Raw genomic sequence first — 25,145 nt, 5'->3', positions numbered from 1 at the left:
TGTTTTTTCAAGATGTTTTGATGGAAAGGAAATGTACGGAGTGTTCGCTTTGTTGATCTCCGGGGAACTGTGAATGGACAGTTAAATAGATTTCAGGTTGTGAAAATAAACCTCTGCCGGCTGCGGTGCAGTCAATGGCAGGAAGCAAGCTGATTGCACCAACAAAAATCACGTCAGCCAATTGTATTGCCATATTGCTCCGAGAGACTAATCATTTTATTTGTTTATTTTTTAGCTCAAATATTACAACTGCGACATGCCTCCCTTGACTTTATTCGTCGTAAATTGCTTTCATAAAAAATGTGTTTTCCGTTGTGGTAAACACTCGTGGAGACATTGACACCAGTGACTGATGCAGGAATCTCCTGTGAGGGCCTTGACATTTAGTGAGGCTTGCCTTGGTAAAATCCGAGTTAAAATGTCTCCTTGTATTTCGATTTACAGCTTTCGTGACTGCAGGGATTCATCTTCTTGGTTCTTTCGGTAAAGTCACGTAGAAGGTGAAGACGGCTGCTTGCGTTGTAGCCGAAACGTCGTGAGAATTATTTTATTTTATTATGTTTTATTTTTATTATTTTATTACTTCCCTTCTACGTGACTTTACCGAAAGAACCAAGAAGATGTCTCCTTGTGTAAACAAGAATGTGGCAACACTCAACTCTGCTGGCATACCCTAGCCAATGATGCAAATTCCACATTCCTGTGATGGTGAACCAGTTTTTAGAGCAACCACTCGTTTGATCAATCACAGACAGATGAAGAGCTGCATCTGCGATATTTGTTTTGTTGAGTCAACGAGGTAGCTTTATGCCAGAATCTTTGTCCTTAACCCTACACCACCTCGACAAGAGTGTCACGTTTACAAATATGCTACGTATACGTGCTTTAAAGGTTATGGTGTTTTTGTATCATAATTGATGGTGCACCCTTCATGCATGCTGCTTAAATAAATATAAGCACAATATTCAGGGAAAGATCTCAGCAACATAGCCTTGGCTAAACACCTGACCAATGGCACATTCCACGTGGCCGATATACATGGCCACGTGATAAGCCACTTCGTTTAGCTATCATCAGTGGCCAGGTCGCTTCCGAAATAAAGGCTGTATAGTAGCTCAGTGGGTCTTACCTGGTAAAATAAAAAAAAAAATAGTTAATAGTAGTAGTAGTCCAACAAGTGCAGCAAGTGTGCACGTTAGTATAAACATACATTAACCGCGTAAGAACATCAACAGGCCGATGTGCACATCTGCCTCATGAAGGGACCATTAAAGTCAAGCCAAAGTCGTGCGACTGTGGCTATGCAACCCGAACAATGGACCACACACTTAATCCACTTGCAGACTGTCGGAGGAGGAGGAATAGAAAAACTTTCACGAACTCTCTCCTGAAGCCCTCTCACCGTGCTTGGCAGACATCGACGTTGTCAATAAGCTCCTGCACACATTGCTGCCATACGCAAGAACAGAACAGAATAAAACCAAGATCGAGTGATATTCCACACGCTTCTCTGTCGGTACCAAGCTGTAGGGCTGTAGGAATTAAAGGTAGCACCTATCAACAGTTGGATACACCATCACTCCGCTGTCCTCATGCGACGTATGCAACCATGCTCCATCTGTAATGCCACAACTGCACCAGTCACAGCCTTGGTGGATCACAAACGTCACTCAAGCCCAACCCTTTCACCATCTCAAAGTGCTGACCGTCTCTAATCGATTACCATCTCCTGCTTTCCTTTTGCCATTACCAGACAAAGCGTAACCACACCTCCTCTCAATTACAATTTGCAAATGTATGATTATATATTCTAAGGCTTTGCTGTCAGTCCTGCTAAGCCAGGAGGTATCCTCGAGGAGGTGAGGGAGGCGAGCCATAGAGGGGTTTGGGCACGTGTTGAGGAGACGAAGAAAAGTCAACTTGAAGGAATATAAAGATTATAGAGCCACATACTCACATAGAGACCCATAGTCTCGAAGAGCTGTTGAGATTAGAGGCCCACAGACTCACATAGAGACCCATAGTCTAGAAGAGCTGTGGAGATTAGAGACCCACAGACTCACATAGAGACCCATAGTCTAGAAGAGCTGTGCAGTTTAGAGACCCAGACTCACATAGAGACCCATAGTCTAGAAGCTCTGTGTAGATTAGAGACCCACAGACTCACACAGAGACCCATAGTCTAGAAGAGCTGTGTAGATTAGAGACCCACAGACTCACATAGAGACCCATAGTCTAGAAGAGCAGTGTAGATTAGAGACCCACAGACTCACATAGAGACCCATAGTCTAGAAGGGCTGTTGAGATTAGAAACCCACAGACTCACATAGAGACCCATAGTCTAGAAGCTCTGTGTAGATTAGAGACCCACAGACTCACACAGAGACCCATAGTCTAAAAGCTCTGTGTAGATTAGAGACCCACAGACTCACATAGAGACCCATAGTCTAGAAGGGCTGTTGAGATTAGAGACCCACAGACTCACACAGAGACCCATAGTCTAGAAAGCCTGTGGAGAGAGACCCACAGACTCACACAGAGACCCATAGTCTAGAAGCTCTGTGTAGATTAGAGACCCAAAGACTCACATAGAGACCCATAGTCTAGAAGGTCTGTGTAGATTAGAGACCCAAAGACTCACATAGAGACCCATAGTCTAGAAGGTCTGTGTAGATTAGAGACCGACAGACTCACATTGAGACCCATAGTCTAGAAGGGGTGTGTAGATTAGAAACCCACAGACTCACACAGAGACCCATAGTCTAGAAGGGGTGTGTAGATTAGAAACCCACAGACTCACACAGAGACCCATAGTCTAGAAGATCTGTTGAGATTAGAGACCCACAGACTCACACAGAGACCTATAGTCTAATAGAGCTGTGTAGATTAGAGACCCACAGACTCACACAGAGACCCATAGTCTAGAAGGTCTGTGGAGATTAGACTCATAGACTCACATAGAGACACATAGTCTAGAAGCTCTGCGTAGATTAAAGACCCACAGACTCACATAGAGACCCATAGTCTAGAAGAGCTGTGGAGATAGAGACCCACAGACTCACATAGAGACCCATAGTAGAGGGAGAGTGAGGGTGAGATGGGAGGAAGCGGTGGTGCAATGCGACGAGAGAAGAGGCACGTGATAGATGTACATGGAGAGAGAGAATTTGAGCTGCCAATCGATTGCTATAATGGGACTTTTGTCGTAGATTAAGACTTTATTGCATATTTAGTTTCTTCTCGATTAACAGACCCTAACAATCCAATGATTATCGACAAAGCTCCGGCCTGGTTTCTGGTAAATATCTTGTAGTTACCATTACGACTAGAGGTCTGTACCCGACAGCTTAATATAAAATATTCATCTATAAAGACCATGGATATGTAAGCTGCGGACCTAGCATTCTACAGCAAAGATGGGAAGTGGAATGAAGCTGGTGTGACCCCTCCCCCCGTCCTCTCCGCACAGGTTTTGAAATGGGTGGAGGAGGCTGTGCAAGCTTCCAAGGTGCACATTCTATCCACGGACCACGAGTCAAGCGACCAGAACACGTGGCAGATCCCGTTTGACCCCAGCCTCAAGGAGGTCACAGTCTCCCTCAGTGGCCTGTCTCCCTCTATCGAGATCCGGGACCCGTCAGGTATGAGTCCATTATCGTTGTTGTTATTATTATTTCTAATTTTACTAGTTTTTTTCTGGAGGGTCCTGCTAAGTTTTCGCAATAGGATGCGACGCTTGCTTTCCATTTTCCCGTTGAATGATTTGCGAGTAAATTATATCTTTTGTTACAAATTTGGACCGTGACGCTAGAAAAATCTCCTTTGAAAGGCGTCACGGGATCTTCAACGTTGAATGTGAAACAGACGGCGTTCCTTTTTTTGGTTTAATGCACCTGCAGTAATTAACCAAGATGGCTGCCGCATTCGAACCGCTAAACTCTGCGACATTAATGATATGATAGTGAAATAATGATAAAAAAAAGTTTTTTAAAAACTTCGGACCGCGCACACATGCATTTAAATGGCTAAACATTCGCAAAACTCGGAGGCGGTGTGGCACACAGAGGTCACGGCTCCACGTGCGCCGGCTTCACGGCTCCATGAGTGTGGCGCCCCCAGGTTGCGCACACGGCGAACGCGCTGCCGCTGGACCACACCACCATCCACCCCCTCAGCGGGCGTGGCGGGAGGGGTGCTCCGGTTAAGAGCCGTCCGCTTGCATCGGAGCATTTACAGCCCCCTGCCCCCTAAGCTCTCAATGCTGTAGAAGAAGTGGCCAAGTGGCTCAAATTCCTCTGAACCTGAGGATGCTGCCCTGGGTCCAAGAGAACCGGCATAACGATGTCTTTGGTTTACACGTGACAGGCGATTGCATGATCTCGTGGTGAAATGTTACCTCCCTCGCCTGGTATGGAGGAGATCCTGGGTTCGATCCTGACCCTGATGCCTGCATATTTTGGGTCCGCATGTTCTCTCTCTCCCCGTGGTCATGTGGATTTTCTCCAGGTCCTCCGGTTTTGCCCTCCACATTTAGAAACACGCGTTAAAATCATTTGACTGAAAATATCACTTTCCACATATGATGATATCAGCCAGTTCGACTATCTAACTTGTGTGGCTATGTCACCTCTGAAAAAGAGCTCATAGCTCAATGAGCTTTACCTGGGGAAAAAATTGCTTAGTTTCGTCAGACGAGACATTTTAGCATCTTATTACATCATCATCATCACGATCTATGGGCAAACAGCCCGTAGGTATGTAGTGCACATTTTGTCATTTGTTGTTTCCACTTTCCTCTCTTGTCTTGTACCAATATCCTCAAGCAGTGACCACATCTTTCTGGCACCAATCTCTGATGTCGTCAAGTCATTCTCTGTTAGGTCTTTCTCTTATCACAGAGAGGGGTCAATAAGTCATTTGTTGCGAGCGCATACACATTATTGCTTTGTATGGGTCTTACAAACCCGATGACTGGAATAGTGAAGAGGCCTGCCACGTAGGCTTAACGCCTATGAAGCAGGCCTAAAAGAACACTGAACCCATCAACGATGGGTCCTAATCTGAGTAAGCCTCCCCATAACTTAAATGGGTTCTCAAGTATAATGAGTTTTGCCGATAATATCAAGCAATTTACTGGATACATTATTTGGTGGCAATGCGTTTGGCAGTGCTTGCACAAGCACACATAACAAAACAAACTCAACACATTCAACAATAATAGTGTGGCCTTAACAAGGAAAAGTACATAATAGGCAACATTTGGGGCAATGGGCCTTCTTCACAGGACATGAAAAGAGGCCAGAGACATAGAGTGGATAATAATAATTAAGGTTTTATACTACACTCTACACGAGTGTTCTTCATTGCGACCCCTGGTGGCCTTTAGTGCGGCCCCCCATGTGTGGCTCCTGACAATACACAACGAGTGAAAACACAACGAGGGAAAAAACAACGAGGGAAAAAACGACGAGTGAAAACACCCCCCACCATCATCGTGCTGCTCTCAATCCCAACAATGGTTTCAGATGTGTGGCGGCCCTCACACTGATGATGCCTTATCGGCGAAAGTGGGCACTTTCTCAAAATTAGTGAAGAACACTGCTTTACACCGAGGGGCCCGATGAGAATTACGATTTTAAAATACTCTCTGATGGCTAGTTCTTAAATAGGCATACCAATAGTATTAGCTACTGAGAAACAGACAAGCAAACTCAATAATCAAAAAGCATTCCTGAATAAACTCGTTCATATTAAAATTGAGACACTGAGAGGCAAAAAAAGGAAGGGAGGGAACAAACGGAAGTAAGGGACTTCTTGTTCAAAATTAAGAAGAGCACACTTGTCTTTGGCAGGACGGGATCATTAGACTGTAATGGAGCGACAGCCAAAGGAGAGAACGCATCTAATGTATGTGTAATAATCCTTCTTGAGACGGCTTCGGAATCAGTCCTTTTTATTTCCACTTCCACAAATACACTTTACTCACACACTCTCCGTTGCTGGCAGACAACGGAGAGAGGGCAGACTTCACACCAAGTCCCCACCGCGCACGTGGCACCCAGAGCCCCCGTACGCGCGTGACCCTGCTCTTGTCGTTCCCAAGTCTGCTCCCGATCATTCCCTCTCTCTCTCTCTTAATCCCTTCGTCACGTGGTACCCCCCAGCCAATCCTCCATGGACAGCCTTGACTGTTCTCGATGGTTCCCTGTCAATCCCGGGACCACGCCTCTGATCCGGCTCCCCATTAGCTGGGGCCCCGAATGGCCAGGCCAATCACCCCTGCTGACATGCCGTGATCACGCCGAGGCCATGCTCCCTGTCTCAACCCTTATTGGCTACAAAGCAGGACCGGCAAGCCAATCCCCACGTGAACCCTCTATGGCTGTTATTACATCACCCCCCCCCCGGTGAAAAAATTAGCCGTCTCGGCTGGGAAAAGGGTGATAAACCAATTCCGTAAAACATCTTATTAGGGCACCAAGGTGCGTTTAACAGTTGAGGGTGAAACGGCGTCCCCGCGCCTAACAACACATAAAAACAGTCACCCATGAAAACCCCGACATACATTAGGGCGCCCCTGCAGCGCAGTAACGACAGGGAAAATAGCTAAACGATCAAACGTTAACGAAACAGAAGAGATTTCGACCGCGTACGCGACGCGGGACCCTCTCCGCTTCCAGCGCATGGTCGCTTTGCTTCCGGATCGACAGGAGGTAGTAGGCTCGAAGAAGAAGTAGGTTGTTGGTGCTTGGTCACGTCCAGGGCAGGCCCCGTTGGAGGGGGGGGCAGCGGGGGCTTCCTCAGCCCTCAGAACCTGTTCATCTGTAGGAGGCACAACACAGTCCCCCTTGGGATCAAGGGGTGTGGCAATCGGCGTAGTCGGCTCGGCAGAACCCGGCAGGTCAGCTAGTGGGGATGAAGGACCGACACGCGCGTCAACATAGGGTTTAAGTCGCGAGGAATGAACATACCACCGACGTTTTCCGTACTGAACGCGGATACTTTGCGAGTTCCGAACATCTACCAGCGTCACAGGCCCCCGCCACGGCCTGTGCAGTTTGGGGGATGTACCCGCCGGTACCTGGGGGCAGTGGAGCCACGCCAGGTCTCCCACTGATCAAGGCATGCGAGTATGCGATCGACGCGCATACCGTTCGTTCCTTGCCTGGGCACGGGCCGTCGCACACCGGGCAGCCTCTCGCGCCTCCGTTACTCGTTCAAGCGAGTCACGCACGTGGTCAGGCAAGGAGCGGGACGGTCGTTTACTCGGCTTACCCAGTTGCACATCGATGGGTGGAACATTTTCACGGCCATACATCAAAAAAAATGGTGAGTATCCCGTGGACGTGTGCGGAACCATGCGGTATGCCGCTAAGACGCCTGGTATGTGCAGGTCCCAATCGGTTTGCTTTTCACTGACCGTGTGACAAAGCATAGCCGAGAGGGTACGGTTGAATCGTTCCACCATACCATCTGTTTGTGGATGGTATGGGGAGGTGCGAACTTTCTTTGTACCCAGCGCGTCACAAACTTTCCTAAGCAATTTAGAGGAGAAATTCCGCCCTTGATCTGTGAGCAGCCTCTCAGGTGCCCCCTTGTCCATGACATACCCGTTCAAGAAAGCGTCGGTGATGGACGCTGCCGTTTGGTCGGGCAGAGGCCAGGCCATCGGCCATCGAGAAAAATATTCCACCCCGACCAGAAGGTATTTATTGCCCCTAGCCGACGGGGGAAACAGCCCCAGAATGTCGAGAGCAACTAATTCGTTGATACGGGACACCTCAATGGAACGCAACGGTGGTACATAGTGGTTCCGAGGCGACTTCCTCTTCGCACAATCATGGCATGAGCGGACAAAGTCATTGACGTCTGCCGTCATACCGGCCCAGAAAAAATCCTTTTGCATCGCGGCCAAAGTCTTTTTGACGCCGAGGTGCATCAACTTATCAGCGTGCAGAGCACGGAGCAGGTCTTAGCGAAGCGAAGTAGGCACTACCAAGCGTGGTCGGTCAGACAACCCGTCGGTACACATTAACAATCCCGACTTGCCTCGGAACATCTGCCACTTCCAGCCCGCCAATTGAGATTTTTGTTTCCCTACCAATTTCCGTAGCGGAGACAGCGAGGCATCGGCCTCCTGCTCATGTAACCAGACCGCGTGCGGCAGCCGTAAGGTATCATCGGTGTCCACCGACACCTGCTGGTCATCCTCCTTCGCTTTCGCCCCTGCGTTGTCCTCATTCGCTATCGCCCCCATAACCGGGCAGGGCGACGTGGGCGGTGCCGCACAGCGGTGCGTGCCCGTCAGGCAAGTGCACGGAGGAATGGGCGGCAGCCTTGAGAGCGCATCAGCGTTCGCGTGACGGGCCCCCTTTCGGTATGTAATATCGAAGGAAAATTCCTGTAATGATTCCAACCACCGGGCCAATTGGCCTGATGGCTGATCCAATTTCAGGGAGTATTGCAAAGCCGCATGATCAGTGCGAACCAGAAATTTCCGTCCATACAGGTACGGCCGGTACAATCGAACAAAATGGACAATTGCCAAAAGTTCCCGCCTTGTCACGCAATATCGCGTTTCCGCAGGGGATAGAGCCCTGCTACCGTACGCCACCACTCACTCAACCCTGTCCTTACGTTGCGACAAAACGGCCCCAATGCCGATATCACTAGCATCCGTATCAAGGATGAACGGCTGTGAGAAGTCTGGGTAATCTAGCATAGGCGCCGTAGCGAGGTGGTCCCGAAGTGCCCTAAAAGAACTTTCTTCCTCCGCTCCCCATTTAAACCTTTGATTTTTGCCAGTTAGAACGTGTAATGGTTTTGCCAACGTCGCAAAGTTCTTAACGAAGCGGCGATAATAGGAAGCGAATCCAATAAACCGCCGAACATCACCCACTGAAGTGGGTGTGGGCCACTCACGTACACATTTGGTTTTCAGAGGGTCAGTGGATACACCGTCCGAACTGACAATATGACCCAAGTAACGGACGGAGTGTTGCAGAAGGTGGCATTTCTTAGGTTTAAACTTAAGATCAGCCGCGCGCATTCTTTGAAAAAACGTCTCTAGGCGTTGGAGGTGTTCCTCGAACATGCGGCTGAAGACAATTATATCGTCTAGATATATGAGGCACGTTTCCCACTGTAGTCCCGCCAACACCAATTCCATGAGCCGCTGAAACGTCGCCGGAGCCGCATTCAGGCCCATAGGCAACCGATTAAATTCAAAGAGACCTTGCGGCGTGCGGAATTCCGTTTTGGCTTTCGACTCGTCATCGAGGGGAAGCTGCCAGAAGCCCGAGGACAGGTCAAGGGTGGAAAAGAATTTAGCACCCGATAAAGCATCCAATGAGTCATCCATCCTCGGTAAGGGGTACGCGTCCGCTACCGAAATTTTGTTCAACCAGCGGAAATCAACGCAAAACCTCGTACCACCATCTTTCTTCTTAACCAGAACGACGGGCGCGCCCCAAGGGCTGTTGGACGGCGAAATAATATCCACCGCCAGCAATTCATCTACTGCCCCGCGCACGTGTTCCCTTTCCGCCGGGCTCATGCGGTGAGGGTGCATACAGATGGGAGGTGCCGCACCGGTGTCAATATGGTGTGACAAAAGCGACGTGCGGCCGAGGTCCAAATCATTTCTGCTGAAAACATCAGCGTATCGTAGCAATAGTGAACGCAGGGCGTTCCTATGTTCATTTGACAAGGAAGAATTCTCTCCGCATAAATCTGCGATCCAGCGTTCTTGTGAACGATCGTGTGGAGGCCCACCCGCGGGCATCCGAGTGCGCGGCGTTTTGTCACAAGAGGCGAAATCGGTAGTGGCGTGAGCCAGCACCGATCCCTCCGGAACAACAACGCGGTCAGGTCCCCCATTCAACACCTGTATGAAAGGTGCCTGACCTGGTCGCACGATCGTTTGTGCCGCCGCCAAAGAAAAAGATTTAGATACCGAATTCGATGGGGATAATAGCACGCCCTTCGCATCCCTTCCCATTTGAAGGGGTTTTCGGTAATGCAGCGGAATGAGCATTTGCGCTCCCGATGGAACCTCCACCGTAGCAGCAACTACGGCAGTAACTGCGTTACCTGTAGGCGCATTGGCCAGCAGTGAAGGCAGGAACGCCATCCTACGACCCCCCGGCATTTCCAAACAGTCCTGGTCGACCCGTATTCTCAGCGGCATCCGGCGCAGGAAATCAGTACCAAGCAAGCATGGAACAGCTAGCGAGCGAGAGATTAACACAGGTCCTGCGGTGGTAATATTTCCGATAGCGATGCTCACATCTACCTGACCACAGATACCCATGCTTCCCCCATTTGCGGCAACACACGCATCATTAACCCTGCGTATCCGCGACGTAGGAATGGACAACAAATGAAAAATAACATCTGAAATGATGGTAGCAGACGCGCCCGTGTCTACCAAGATACGGACGTCAACGCCGTCGATGGTAGCCTGTACCGTCGACGAGCCCGACGCCGCGGCCACAACCCTGCGAGCCAATTTCTTCCACTGTGTAGCAGAGCGTGTAAATGGAGCAGGAGAAGTAAAATTATCCTTAGGACTGTAAGAATGAGTGCGAGTGGATGAGTGATGTGACAAGACCTGCCGGGTGTCCGATTTGTGCCGACTCGCCCGAGGTTGTTGCAGCTCCGCAGCAGGTGGAGGAGATGGAGGTCCCCTTGGCGGAAGAGGCGACAGCAGAGGTCGGCAGCGGCTGTCACGGGCAAAATGGCCCCATCTGCCGCACTTGAAAAACGCGGCTGACGTCGGCCGGCGGTCGGATGACCCGGCCCTTGCACGTGGACGGCCCGTGTAGTCGCCACGCTGGTCGCGCAGCCGCCGTCCCGGAATCCTATGCGGAACAGCAGCAGCCAGCATGTCGTCGTCGCCCGAGTCGTCGGAGCAGTGGACAACCAGTCGCGGAGACCACCCCAAAGGCGGCCCATCGATTTCGGGTTTCCCCGTCCACGCCGCCATCTGGTCCCAACGCTTAATATTAAACTTAGCGTCCAGGCAGCGCGCCACCCATCGCGATGTAAGCGGTTCGTGGCCGCACACTGGTAGAGAAATGTTGGGCTCCTGAGACAACTCCAGCATACGGGAAAGGATGAGAGGATCCAAATGATCGGCCGTCGCGTCGGGGTAGGCAAACATGGCCAGCGCCATCAACGCCCCCCGATAAGCCAACGGCGATTCCTCCAATGCTCGGCGACGCGACATAAATTTTCTGGTGGCTGATGTCGGTGGGTCATAAAATTCCGCCATCTCTGCGAACGCATCCCGCAGTGTCTTCTTCTTGGACGCCGGGATGGAGCGGAAGACCCCCAGAGAAACATCATCAAGCAGTGTAGGTAGCGCTCCCAGCGCTTCATCCTCCGTCCAGTTCACGAATCTAAAAGCTGACTCGAAGCGCCACGTAAAAGCACTCCAATCGCCCCCGGCGATAAATTCTTTAATTTGTGGAAGGCGATGTCCGCGGTGGCAAGCGCGCGCCGCGGGCGTCTCCGACTGCCGTTCCCGCTCTCCACCCGTTGCAGGCAAAATGGAGTTCGGCGGCCGCGTGGTGGTAGGCGCGCCTAAAATGGCGGCCGACGGCTCCGGCGCAGCCGCCCCACCCAAAACGACGGCGTCCTCCCGCGTGGCAGGAGCAATGGCGGACTCAGATTCCTTTGCAGGACCCCTTCCCGTGGCGTCCAGCTGATCAGCGATCTGGCGACCCACGGCTGGTGAGGACGCCACCGCGGTCACCAGGCTTAGCAGAATGGCGCGTAACGACTCGATCTGCTCCGCCATCAGCCGCCATTCGTCTTTTGTTCCTGCGGTGGTCGCATCTTCCCCCGGTCGACGCTGAGAGGCGTCGAGGAGAGTATTATCAGCAGGCGGCATCGGGGCTGTAGCTCCCAACAGCTCATCTTCATCCGTCTCGACCTCTTCCTCCGATAGAGGCACAGGCAGGTTCTTTTTTCTGAGGTGTTTAGACATCTTGACGATCGTCCAAACAGTCGCAGAAGCACTTCTGACACCAGTGTAATAATCCTTCTTGAGACGGCTTCGGAATCAGTCCTGTTTATTTCCACTTCCACAAATACACTTTACTCACACATTCTCCGTTGCTGGCAGACAACGGAGAGAGGGCAGACTTCACACCAAGTCTCCACCGCGCACGTGGCACCCAGAGCCCCCGTACGCGCGTGACCCTGCTCTTGTCGTTCCCAAGTCTGCTCCCGATCATTCCCTCTCTCTCTCTCTCTTAATCCCTTCGTCACGTGGTACCCCCCCAGCCAATCCTCCATGGACAGCCTTGACCGTTCTCGATGGTTCCCTGTCAATCCCGGGACCACGCATCTGATCCGGCTCCCCATTAGCTGGGGCCCCGAATGGCCAGGCCAATCACCCCTGCTGACATGCCGTGATCACGCCGAGGCCATGCTCCCTGTCTCAACCCTTATTGGCTACAAAGCAGGACCAGCAAGCCAATCCCCACGTGAACCCTCTATGGCTGTTATTACATATGTATAGTCTTGGTTCATTCGGTAAAGTCACGTAGAAGGGAAATAATAAAATAATACAAATAAAACTAAATAAAAATTCTCACGACGTTTCGGCCACAACGCAAGCAGCCGTCTGAAACGCCGTGAGAATTTTTATTATGTTGAATTTTTGTTATTTTATTATTTCCCTTCTACGTCACTTTACCGAAAGAACCAAGAATATGAATCCCTGCAGTCACGAAAGCTTTAAATAGAAATTTAATGAATGTATGTTGAACTTCCTTCGCACCGTATGTAGCCAACCATGCTCATCGGAGGTGCGGGGGAAGGACAACAAGCTAAACACAAAAACAATTGTAAAGAAATAAAGTTTTCAATCCAAGGGTTTACGGCCGCCATGGAGATGGAGCGGTTCACGTTCAGAGGAGATATCGATATTAGCAGTATTGGACCGTGAGGGATTACGGTGGGGTGCGGGAGGACTTCATCCAGCAATGAATACACAATGGCCTCTGACGATTGTGTCATTTTAAGGCCGGCTGTGTTAATGCCAAAAACACCTCAAACAAAGTGCAATTAATCTTCTCTCTTAACTTTAGTCGAGCGTAACCCTCTTCACAGTTGTGTTTAAATCGTCCTCGGCTGTGTGCCTAGTGGCTTGACACGCGCCCTGGTTGCAAGCTGAATGCGCTTGAGTCGCCGTGACTTGGGTGAGGCCCTTTTGCATCGCCCTCCACTATCAAGAGGGCAGCCAGGCTCGCCTCTTTTGGGGCACCGGCGAGGTCGCAAAGGGCATTTATTGAAATGACTGCCTCAGGATGTTAAAACGAATGCATACATAAATAAACAAACAATTACACATACCAGCGGATCGCCTCTCACAGAAAAGCAATGCCTCGTTAACTGAAAACCTCCAGACTTACAGCTAGATTACAAGATGCGTTTATAAGCATGTTATCCTTCTAGATGTTCAGAATAAATGTTTTAGAACATTTAATTTGCTCTTCCACTGTTCATCGTCAGACATCTGTGACATTACGTAGTGCCGTAAGAATTCTTCTTTCTGCACCCGTTCCCCCCCCCCCCCCCCCCGGGGCCGTCCCTCCCCCAAGCTCCCCCCCACCCTCCACCCCAATCCCACCGCTTTTAAAAACCCAAAACCCAAAATCCCAAACTCAACCACCCCGCTACTTCCTCGGGTCACGTCTAATTAATCCCTCGTGCCGCCTGCCTTCTCTAATTTGTCCTGTCCCTTGCCCTGCCCCCTCCCGCCCCCAGGGCCTCCGCGCGTTTGCGATGCTCCCTTCTTCCCCTTCTCGCGTTCCCACCCGCCCCCACTACTGGACCCGGCGGCGAGATGTTAACTACCTCGCCTGGTGCACAGGAGGTCGCGGCTTCGATCCCGACTCTGATGCCTGCTGCTGTAAATTTGGAGTTTGTGTATCTCTCTCTACGTGGGTCGCGTGGATTCTTCCCCGGTTTTCCCCCTCCACATTTATGCGTTTTGAGTATTTGGCTGCGATAGATTTCCAAAGAATTAGTCATTTCGCTGAGCTATCATTTGTGGCCAGGTCGCTTTTGAAAAATAGCCACATAGCTCAGTGGGCCTTACCTCGTAAAATAAAAAAAATAGTTCAGTTTAGTTAAGCACATCTGTGAAAAAGAGCTTTACAGCTCATCGGATTCGTCCAGTGCAAACAAATATTCTGATTCTGATCTTATTCTGACTCGCCCACCCAACCCCAGTCACACCTCCTCCTCTCCCAAACCCAACTTCTTACTCACACCTCTTTGTCTGCTACTTAAGCCTCTTTTCCCTTCTATGGTAATGTCGTATCTCCCCTAGTCACACCACTGTTTTCCCTCCACTACAAATTCAACAACTTCATTAATCTGATTCCAAAGTCTGCTACTCACTGTAATCTTCCACAGTCACCCCGGATGCATTTCTTTAAATCTATTTGTTCGCCTATGGCATCGTGTCTAAGGCTACAGTGTTATCACAGATGTCACGGTGGGTCACAGAATCGTGGAATCGTGTAAGTAGATGTTGAAACACATTGGATCAGCCTATGACAGGGTTTGACTAGGGAGAGAGATGGACATGCACAGAAACATGGAGATATGCATACAGAGACATGAGGATACAAAGACAAACATCCCCCATGGAGCCTTTAACAGACTGTTGAAGGAAGTGCTGTTAGCGATTACCTATGGAGGGCGGCACGGCACACGACGGGGTGGGTGGCCAGCACCAGTGGCGATGTTTACACACCGCACCAGGTACTCATTTGAGGCTGAGGCGACCTTTCACTGTAGCACTGTATTAATGGCAGTGAATCTGCCACAAAACGAAGTCATAAAACACTTCACTGCAGTTCACTGTAGCGCTGTATTAATGGCAGTGATTCTTGCACAAAACTACGTCATAAAACACCTAACTTCATGTCACTGTAGCACTGTATATAACTGAACTTCAATTTGTTCAAATTCACTGCTCTAATACTTTATTCTCTTCTGCTTTCGGTCACTGGGGTTGAAATAAATTGGAATTCGATACAATATCTGGAAAATCACCGAGAAATGTCTATTTTACCATAATGTAGAAGCATAAATTAGACTTACCTTTTGTTTCAAGTGTTGAAGAAAGGCACCAAATCCACTTTGTTGCTACGTAGAAGTATTTATTCGATTCACTTTTAATAAAGAAACGTCAAACTTAAAACGAATTTGCACCAAAAAAAAATTATTTCCGCTCGACCTTCTGCGTGAGTGTAAAAATCCACCCGCTCATGAATATTAATGACGGGGGTGCGGCATGTGGAGTGACGTCACGCGCTCATGAATATTAATGACGGGGGGGTGTGCGAAATGTGAAGTGACGTCACGTGCTCATGAAAATTAATGACGGGGGGTGCGGCATGTGGAGTGACGTCACGCGCTCATGAATGTTAATGACAGGGGGTGCGGCATGTGGAGTGACGTCACGCGCTCATGAATATTAATGACGGGGGGGGTGTGCGGCATGTGGAGTGACGTCACGTGCTCATGAATATTAATGACGGGGGGGTGCGTCATGTGGAGTGACGTCACGCGCTCATGAATGTTAATGACAGGGGGTGCGGCATGTGGAGTGACGTCACGCGCTCATGAATATTAATGACGGGGGGGGGTGCGGCATGTGGAGTGACGTCACGTGCTCATGAATATTAATGACGGGGGGGTGCGGCATGTGGAGTGACGTCACGCGCTCATGAATGTTAATGACAGGGGGTGCGGCATGTGGAGTGACGTCACGCGCTCATGAATATTAATGACGGGGGGGGGTTGTGCGGCATGTGGAGTGACGTCACGTGCTCATACTGGTAGGAACGAAGTGGACCAGACCACCAATAGATTATATCGTCCGACCGTTTGTCCGTCCGTCCGTCCGCGTCCGTTTGTCCGTCCGTCCGTCCGACAAGATGGCCGCCCGCTCCCCCTGCGCGTGTGTGTGCGTGTGTGTTTGCGTGCGTGTGTGTGCGTGTGTGTTTGCGTGCGTGTGTGTGCGTGTGTGTTTGCGTGCGTGTGTGTGCGTGTGTATGCGCGTGTGTGTGCGTGTCTGTGTGTGCGTGTGTGCGTGCGTGTGTGTATATGTGTGACTGTGTGCGTGTGTGTGCGTGCGTGTGTGCGTGTCCGGCCCACTCGAGCGGCGTGATGAATGGGCGCTATTGGGCCTCGGATCGTTATTCACGGCGAACTGGAAGCGTAGCAACACAACTTCATTACGTGTGCGTGTGCGTGCGTGCATGTATGTGTGTGTGCGTGCGGTGTGTGTGCGTGTGTGTGTGCGTGTGTACGTTTATGCGCGTGTGTGCGCGTGTGTGTGCGGTCGATATCCCTGTACCGGTATTAGTATTATTCCTACCAGCCCACCCCGCAGGGTCCTGTTTAATATTAATGACGGGGGGGTGCGGCATGTGGAGTGATGTCACGCGCGTTACACACAAACAGATATTCTTGGCTCATTATAGTAGTAATTCAGACCTTATTGGTCAACCCGTGCCCTGAAAATCTCAACGTTTATCCTAGAAAGTCCCATCATAGGGGAGATACACAAACAAATAGACAAACAAATTTATTTTGCCCGTTTTGAAACGGCTGTACGCCATATGGTCTATTCATAACACGACCATTGTTAACTTTTATGCAAAGCAGTACCTATTTCATTGGATATGAAGAGATGATGGGCTCAGTTAACCCCCAATGTGATAAGTAAATTTAAATAAATTCAACACTCGAGTGCGCAGTATTCATACATTGTAAGCCCGATGACACAGCACTGTCATGCATGTTCTACTGATCTCAAATAAAAAATAACTCACGACGTTCCGATTGCAACACAAGCAATCATCATCAGGTGGGAAAACCACAGCAAGAAAAAAAAAATGCTGAAAATGTTTTGCTCAAATTACAATTTTCTTGCTGTGGTTTTCCCACCTGATGATGACTGCTTGTGTTGCAATCGAAACGTCGTGAGTAATTTTTATTTAATTTTATACCTACGTGACTTTACTGAAAGAACCAGATAGTATGGATTCCTGCAGTCACGAACGCTTCAAACCTCGATTCTCCTGAACTGGTTACACGAGTCTTGACCATCGTGCAGCGGCAGTAAGTTCCAGGCCAATGACTGCGGAGCTGCGTTGTCCAAATCAAACTCCTTATCTGTCGATTGTGATTGGGCCTGTGTGTACTCCAGTACGTGACATGTCCTCATTGTCTAAACTTCTTCTCCCTTCTCACCGTCCCACTTTATATTGCTGTGCTCACTCATTCTCTCACTCACTCTATCTCATTCTTTCTCTCTCATTCTGTCACTCTCTCACTCACTCTCGCTCACTCACTCTCTCACTCTCTCACTCCCCTACTCACTCACTCTCTCACTCCCCCACTCACTCACTCTCTCACTCTCTCACTCACTCTCTCTTGTGACCACGTTGGCCGTGGCCTCTCGTTGTCGTCGTCCGGTTTCACAACGATCTTCGTTCCCAATCTCCCCTGGACCCTCCAGGCAAGCTCATGAAGAAGGGAGCCGGACTCACGGAACTGCTGCACATTCCCAACTCAGCCAAGGTGGTGAATGTCAAGGAACCTGCTCCTGGCCTCTGGACAATCAAGGTTTGATCGCTTTTTTTCTGTAAATGTTACCTACGGAAAACGTTTCTGCATTCTCATTCAAGCTGAGCGGGGGGTGGGAGGGGGGGTGACTCAGCCTATAATTCCATCATGGTTGTTAAAATTGTACCATTTTGTGGGTGGTCAAGAGCGGTTGGATCGAATCTCCTCAGCCATAGGAAGGTGGAGTTTTCACCACTGGCTCGGGGCTGTAAACGGAAGATGGGCCAACACCTCACTGCTCAATTGAGCTAAATGATCACTTTGATTCTTGTTGTGGACTCGTACCAGATGGGAGACTGCCGTGGGATAACGGTTATCACTCTGGACTTGCAATCCATCCAGGGTTTGCCGATTCCATCTCCGGGAACGGAAATTGAAAGAATGGTGCAAGTTTCTTAAATACCCCCCCCCCCCCCACCACTGTCCCCCCCAGCACTATAATTGACGACAGCACGGCTAGTCGATCGGCAAGTCACGTGCGGTAAGGTGTAAAGTGTGAGTATTTCCACCTCTACCAAGAGATCTGGCGAGAGATGTGGCCAAATTACTGATTGAGAGAAGCTCTGTAGAGCTCCCTCAAAGTGGATGCAGCCCCTCTGCCAACAGTGGTGTGAGCAAGCAATTGCAGGTCTGCTCCCGTATCTTTTTGCCTCTCTACTCACACCAGTAATTGGAGAGCACTCATCTCGATTGGATGCTCTGGGCCACTGGTGGAATTTAGACATTCACACGATGAGCAAGCGATCTGTGTATGAGATGAATTACCGTAGACTTACTGCAAAGTAGTCTTTTTTTTTATCCAACAAATATGATGAGCTTGAGTTGATCCGCAACCGGGACTTAAATACTCAACGTTTGAACGCGTCTTATATAAATATGCACTTTATATGTGTGTTTCGCGAATTGACGAATGTTTTCACTTTCGAGGATTCGTATCGTTCATTATATCCCACGAGTGCGATCAAAGTCGTGTCAGGAGATGGAGAAATGTCCTTTTGGGAACTCCTTCAGTCGGAGGAGCCTCGCAATGTCGCGGACAATCCTGGCAAGATGACAGTAGAGAAGCGCTTCTGGGGTCATTTCAAGAGACTTCTCTTGTGGCTCGGTTTCATCCCTTCACTTCCCCCTCTTCATGTACCCTATTAACGCAAAACACAGAGCTTACTAACACGTGCAGCTAACTCTTACACAGCACCACGTGGCAGCCGTCATTTGTCCCGTAATTTACCCAACGATCTTCAAATTTGTTCGACCTGACAAGCTGAACCAAACTCAATTATATGAAGGGGTGACATTTGCATTGCTTTGTTGTTGTTGTGTGTAGTCACTGATGATTGGCTTGCACTCATCAATGCACTGCATTCGAGAGAGTCTGGGATTTTTTGTGTGGGTGACTGAAACCCGAATTTTGAACACCAAGATCTCAGGAGCGGTGACTCAGTGCACTGATACCGGTATCCCTCTGATCCACCCAGCCAATCTCAATACATGACAGCTCTTCACGTGTCTCTTTTTCTTTTCTGTCCCACCAGCCTATTTTTCTCGTACTAAAACACACTGGTGAAGGGACGGCCTCCCCTTCAACGTCCATCGGCTTGCCAAATTGTTCGGAGCTCTTCTTGCACGGATGTTTTGTGAACGTCTTTCACGGGAGTTATCCCCCAAATGCACAGCATGTGTGATAAAAAAAAATTGCTTTGTTTGAGCCTTTTTCCTTTGCAACACGCGTACCCGACCTGAACCACGATGGCTTCTCCCCCAGGTCGCCGTGGCCTGATGCGCGCGTCGGAAATGGAGCTCGTTCGACAAATGGCCCTGCCATCTTGCCCGCCCGCCGAATGATCACACATTAAAATCTCGCAGAGCGGGGGCCTGATGGTGGATAAACTACACCAGGGCCCTTTTTTAATATGTTCTAAATTCCAAATATAGTTAAGGATATTATTACACTTTTCAAGTGAGCTTCTGCATCACAAATTCAGTATGAGATAGATAGATTTTATTTATATCAGCAGGAAGGGCCCGATGTGCTTCTCGGCTCTATTTCATAGGCGTCCTGTATAATGCAAGTTTTCCCCAAGCGTGGAGGCGCACGGCATTTGAAGAGGAGAGTTTATACGTGGCACAGAGGCTGAACCGTCATGTACATGAGACACCAAACTGCCTTTACGAGGCAGTACAGAAAGTTGTTTTCTGACTTATCTCTGCTCTTATCTCGTGTATGCCGTAGGTTTATTCCAAGTGCTCTTGTCCGATGTCACGCAACACAAATATTCCTGCAGGAGTTAGCCAAAGATAGCAAACAGAGCCTGCCTGAAAATAGTCTTGGGATTCAATGATTCATTCCTGCACAACTTACGTAATTATTATTGTTAATATTTGCTTCAGTCCTGCTGACCACAATGTAATTTTATATATGGGCTGTCATAAAATTAATTAATCAATTAAAACATTGTATGGGCCCGTGTAATGTAGTCCTCAATGAGGGGTTTATGGTTACTTAAAAAAACACAATTTTTAAACATGCTGACAGCATAACTAGTGCCTATCAGAGCTGCAAGTGGTATATTACAAGGTGTTGATAAAAAAATGCCTTTGGTAAATGACGCATGAACCTGATTTTAATTGGCCGTAGATCAATTACACACGTACTTATTTCAAAATGGAACAGGATGGCACGGCATATTTAGTCCGGGTAAGGGGTTGGGTGTTATTTAGTGGGGGTAAGGGTTATTTAGTGGGGTAAGGGTTTGGGTTATTTAGTGGGGTAAGGTTTTGGGTTATTTAGTGGGGTAAGGGTTAGGGTTATTTAGTGGGGGTAAGGGTTTAGGGTTATTTAGTGGGGGTAAGGTTTGGGGTTATTTAGTAGGGGCAAACGTTGGAGTTATTTAGTGGGGGTAAGACAGAGGAAAACTCAGAGGTTGCAGATTCGTTCTCCCGGCATTGCAGTTAAAGTGTCTGTCCACTCAGCACTTTAAATGGGTGCACCACACTGAGTCCATCGGCAAGTTGCAGGCGGTGGAATAAAGTGTTAACTACCTTGCCTGGTGTACAGGAGATCGTAGGTTCGATCCCGACCCTGACGCCTGCTGCTGTATATTTGGAGTTTGCGTGTTCTCCCTGTGGTCACATGGATTTTTATATGGGTCCCCCGGTTTTTCCCTCCACATTTGGAAACATGCGTTTAAGAGTGTTTGGCTGCGATACATTTCCACATGGTAAGCCACTTCTTTGGGCTATCATCTATGGCCAGGTAACTTCTGAATGAGAGCTATATAGCTCAGTGGGCCTTACCTCGTAAAATAAAAAATAGCAAAGTTTCGTTTTTAGTTCTTCGAAGATATTTAATGTCCACTTTAAACCAGACGGCGTGGGGTTTATTTTTCACCTATAACGCTTGTTTTCATAACGCGAATTGGATATAACGTGATGAATGTATTCACATTTTTTTTATAACGCGGATGCGAATTGTATATAACACGATCGAGTGAACAGAAGCGCGTCGCGCGAGTAGCAATAAGCGATGGTACGGCTGCCTCAGTGTGGCATCGCACAAGGGAGTGGGATGCTGCTGGATGCTTCTAGATGCTACCCAGGCGCCTCAGTCTTTGTTCAGCCTACATTACGCATCTCGCGTGTTTATCGTGGACTGTGCTTTACCCTATATTATATATATTTTATTATAATGCAATTTTACCATAACGCGGTGTTTTTCAGGAACGAAACTACTACCGCATTATAGGAGGACAGACTGTATTTGTACAAAACGTACTGAATGCTTAAAGGCATCGTGCATGAGTTGCCTGTTAACACATGTTTTAATTTTGAACTCAATGGGCAGGCTCCAGGTAAATATGTGTCGCAGCTGATTGGTAAACACGTTTTTTTGGGTAACACACGTATCAAACACGCATATGCACAAAGCAAAAGTAAATCACAAAAGGACACGTTTATTAAAGGTATTGAAAAAACACGAACAAATACTTGTTTTACTGTTCGTCCATCGTTTGATTAGTTCAGTAATTATTATGCCACATTCACATAGTGTAGTGAGTTAACACGCTAAGCCTGATCACCAAAACACCGTACAGAAACATATTGCACAAAATATATATATTCTGCATATTGCAGCTTTGAGGGATGCATCATTCAGTGTATCATGGTATATATATCACTATGTAACACAATTTTTGTTCCTGGGTACTAAGTGTTACTTTTTTAATTGCTTATGCCTAAAAAGTATACAAAATGGATATTATTCCCCACAAACTTTGCTTTTGTGACCAGGACTTTATGTCAATGAATGACACAAATGCACACCACGTTTTCTCATTGAAAATAGGTAAATTTCAAAATATCACTGTCCTGGTCACAAAAGCAAAGTTTGTGGGGAATAATATTAATAGTCATTTTCTGTACTTTTGAGGCATAAGCAATTAGGAAATAACACTTACTACCCAGGAACTATTTTTTTTTGTTACACAGTGAATTATCACATGTTAACTACCTCGCCTGGTATACAAGAGGGCGTGGGTTCGATTTCGACCCTGACACCTGTATATTTGGAGTTTGCGTGTTTCTCTCCCAGTGGTCACGTGGACTTTTCTCCAAGTCCTCCGGTTTTTACCTCCACATTTAGTAACATGCGTTTAGAGTATTTGGCTGCTATACATTTGCACGTGATAAGCCAATTCGTTGAGCTATCATTTGTGGCTAGATCGCTTCTGCAAAAATAGCTACCTATCTCAGTAGGCCTTAGCTGGTAAAATAAAACATATATATAGTTTCGTTTAGTTTTAGTTTTGTTACAGTGCAAAAGCCATATAGTGTTGGATGTGAAGTGACTTCAGAAATAGTGCTGTGGTGTGACCAGGCCATTCCCTGACACACGTGATGCCACACTGCTTTGCTGTGAAACTTACAGACAGAGGTGGGACAAAGTCATTGTTATGCAAGTCCAAGTCGAGTCGCAAGTCATCAAATTCATGACTCGAGTCTGACTCGAGTCCAAGTCACATGACTCGAGGCCACATCTCATAGGTGGGACAAAGTCATTGTTATGCAAGTCCAAGTCGAGTCGCAAGTCATCAAATTCATGACTCGAGTCTGACTCGAGTCCAAGTCACATGACTCGAGTCCACACCTCTGCTTACAGATATATAAACTTTTTAATCTCATGACGTCCCACCAAAAGTACTATTCAAAGTCCATTGACATGCTGCACCAAAAACTCAACTGAGTTGATTTAGTTTCCAATTGTCACTGATGTTGTGGTTGTGGGTAGGAATTATGCCCTCCACTACAATGCCTTTGCTCCACATATACACATTCATATACAAAACATACAAACAATGCCTAGGCATACACTCAACAAGCATAACTGAACATGTAGTGTAGGCATGCTAGCAAGTTGTGCGGTGTCAAATTTAAATAAAAAAGTACTATTGCAATTTCAACTGCAATTACTCGACGTTGTCAATTGTCATTAATTCGAACCGCGGGTACAATTACGAGTGAGGTGACCTCAGGCCCAGCGGCTGCCACACTCGTCAGCCAATTGGAATGGCGTGCCATGGCACATTAAACCAGGCAAGGCTAATAGAAAAATTACAGCAGCAGCTTGAAAATCGCACTCGATACACGTCGCTCGGAATTGTTGACCAGAAAAATGTTGCCGGAGAAAATTGGATCAGCCAACTTCCGACAACTCTTGGACAAAACAACTGCCAGCGGCGTGCTTTATTTTTATTTCGGCTTCTTGCTGGAAGCACATTTCAATTCTATGAATGGCAACGGTGTTGTTTTGCTCCAAAGTGTTTTTGAAACAGTCTCCTGGGCCAAAATTTAAACAGACTCGTTTGCTCGTTGTGAAATGCTTCGGATGGTTAAACGCACATGTACGTGTGAGAGAGTCAAATTGTAGTTGTACCAATCTTGAGTACGGTGTAACATAACTTGTTTTAGTTATGGGTTAGTGTTTGAGAGTTGATTATAGCTGCGGAACCCAATCATTGCTTTGAATGAAAAAGGCCAGAGTGGCCCAAAATGTTCTTATTGATCGGGAAAGTTTATGTTGTTATCAAATAAAAGTTAAAGTGGCTCGGTGCTTAATCGAGCAGTGGCCAGTGTTCACTGTCATTTAGAGTCCTGAGCCTGTGGTGTCAATTCCACATTCTTGTGAAGGTGACCAGTCTCTCCATACGACAACCCAACTTTGGATTTCTGACAAAGCGGTAAATATTTTACTGGCCACAGAGCAATGATTGGCCGAGTTGATTCTCCGTTTCTACTTATGGCCCGGTGATTACGAGTGGAGCACTCAGCCGCAGCATGGCGTGCCGTGCCAAGCCAATTAATTTTGATTTCACCTCTATGACTGCTGAAACGGAAGTAATTTAACTCTTGCAGAGGTGCTACATTCTGTAATACATGCAGTGTGTGTGTGTATATACAGTATTTCATTTTTCAGCGATAATTAGGGTCAGTGAAAATGTATTAAGAGATGGCTGCCTTCCATTGCTGGTAAAAATATATATATATCTGCGCCAGGTTCTGAGTCACGCAATTAGATTTCCCCAAAACCGTTTTCATTGAATAATATCCACAGTCCACGATAATTTTTGTTTAACTCATCCTGGCAACGACTGAACCTTTTAAGCGTGATTCCAAACAGCGCTGCCATTAGCTAATGGTCCAAAATAATAACATTACGTGATTTCTAGCCGTGTGCGTATAAAATTACCTCACAACTTGCCACGGGTGTCAACGTTTTTATTGTTGATCTGCGCCAATTAATGAACTACACAGGATATAGCAGAATCCAAATCCTGAAGGCATACTCGGTATGTATTTATGCTACTGTGTGCTTTCCTTTGTTGCTAGGTGATTAGTGCCTCATTAATAATAGTACTGCAGTAGTGTTTATGTGCATGCCTCTACTGTACATTGGGGGATTGTGGGGAGCGGTAGTGTCGTGGTTAGCACGTTGTACCTCAAACCTGGCGACCCCACGTTCGATTCCTGCTTATGGCCAACACCAGTTACATTTATCTGAACTGGACCTGGGCCTCCCCTAAGCTCAACTCAAATGAGTACCTGGTGCCATAAACATCGCCACCGGGGAGACAAAGGCGACCGGGTGTGGTGCATACTCTTTGGTTTTTTCGTTAAAGTCACGTAGGTAATTAATTAATTAAAATATATGAAATTAAATCACGACGTTTCGGAAGCACCACAAGCAACCGTCATCAGGTGTTGACTGCTCCAGCAAAATTACTGAGCAGTCTGATGACGGTTGCTTGTGTTGCTTCCGAAACGTCGTGGTTTAATTTAATTTATTTCAATACATTTTTTTACCTACATGACTTTAACTAAAAAACCAAAGAGTATGAATCCTTGCAGTCACGAAAGCTTCAAATCTAAAGGGTGTGGTGCAGGCCAACCACCTCCTCGTGTGCCTTTGCCGGCCTTCATAGCTGCTGCTC

The 25,145-nt window shown here is 47.9% G+C and overlaps 1 protein-coding gene across 6 annotated transcripts in view; it reads left to right on the top strand.

Annotated features, from left to right (window-relative positions):
- Positions 1 to 25,145, top strand: part of HMCN1 (hemicentin 1) — a 267,719-nt gene that overhangs the window by 57,349 nt on the left and 185,225 nt on the right. For all 6 annotated transcript variants that reach the window (XR_013637801.1, XM_078865602.1, XM_078865601.1 and 3 more), the window contains exons 6-7: positions 3,470 to 3,641; positions 17,555 to 17,661. Coding sequence is in view for 5 of the 6 variants with exons in the window: in XM_078865602.1 (XP_078721728.1) it covers positions 3,470 to 3,641; positions 17,555 to 17,661 (279 nt within the window). In the remaining variant the exon portion in view is untranslated. The remainder of the gene's footprint in view (positions 1 to 3,469; positions 3,642 to 17,554; positions 17,662 to 25,145) is intronic.

Source organism: Lampetra fluviatilis, chromosome 20, assembly GCF_964198595.1.
Source record: "Lampetra fluviatilis chromosome 20, kcLamFluv1.1, whole genome shotgun sequence".
NCBI lineage: Eukaryota > Metazoa > Chordata > Hyperoartia > Petromyzontiformes > Petromyzontidae > Lampetra > Lampetra fluviatilis.
Note: the sequence above shows the minus strand (reverse complement) of the source record. Positions and strands in the feature narration are given on the sequence as shown.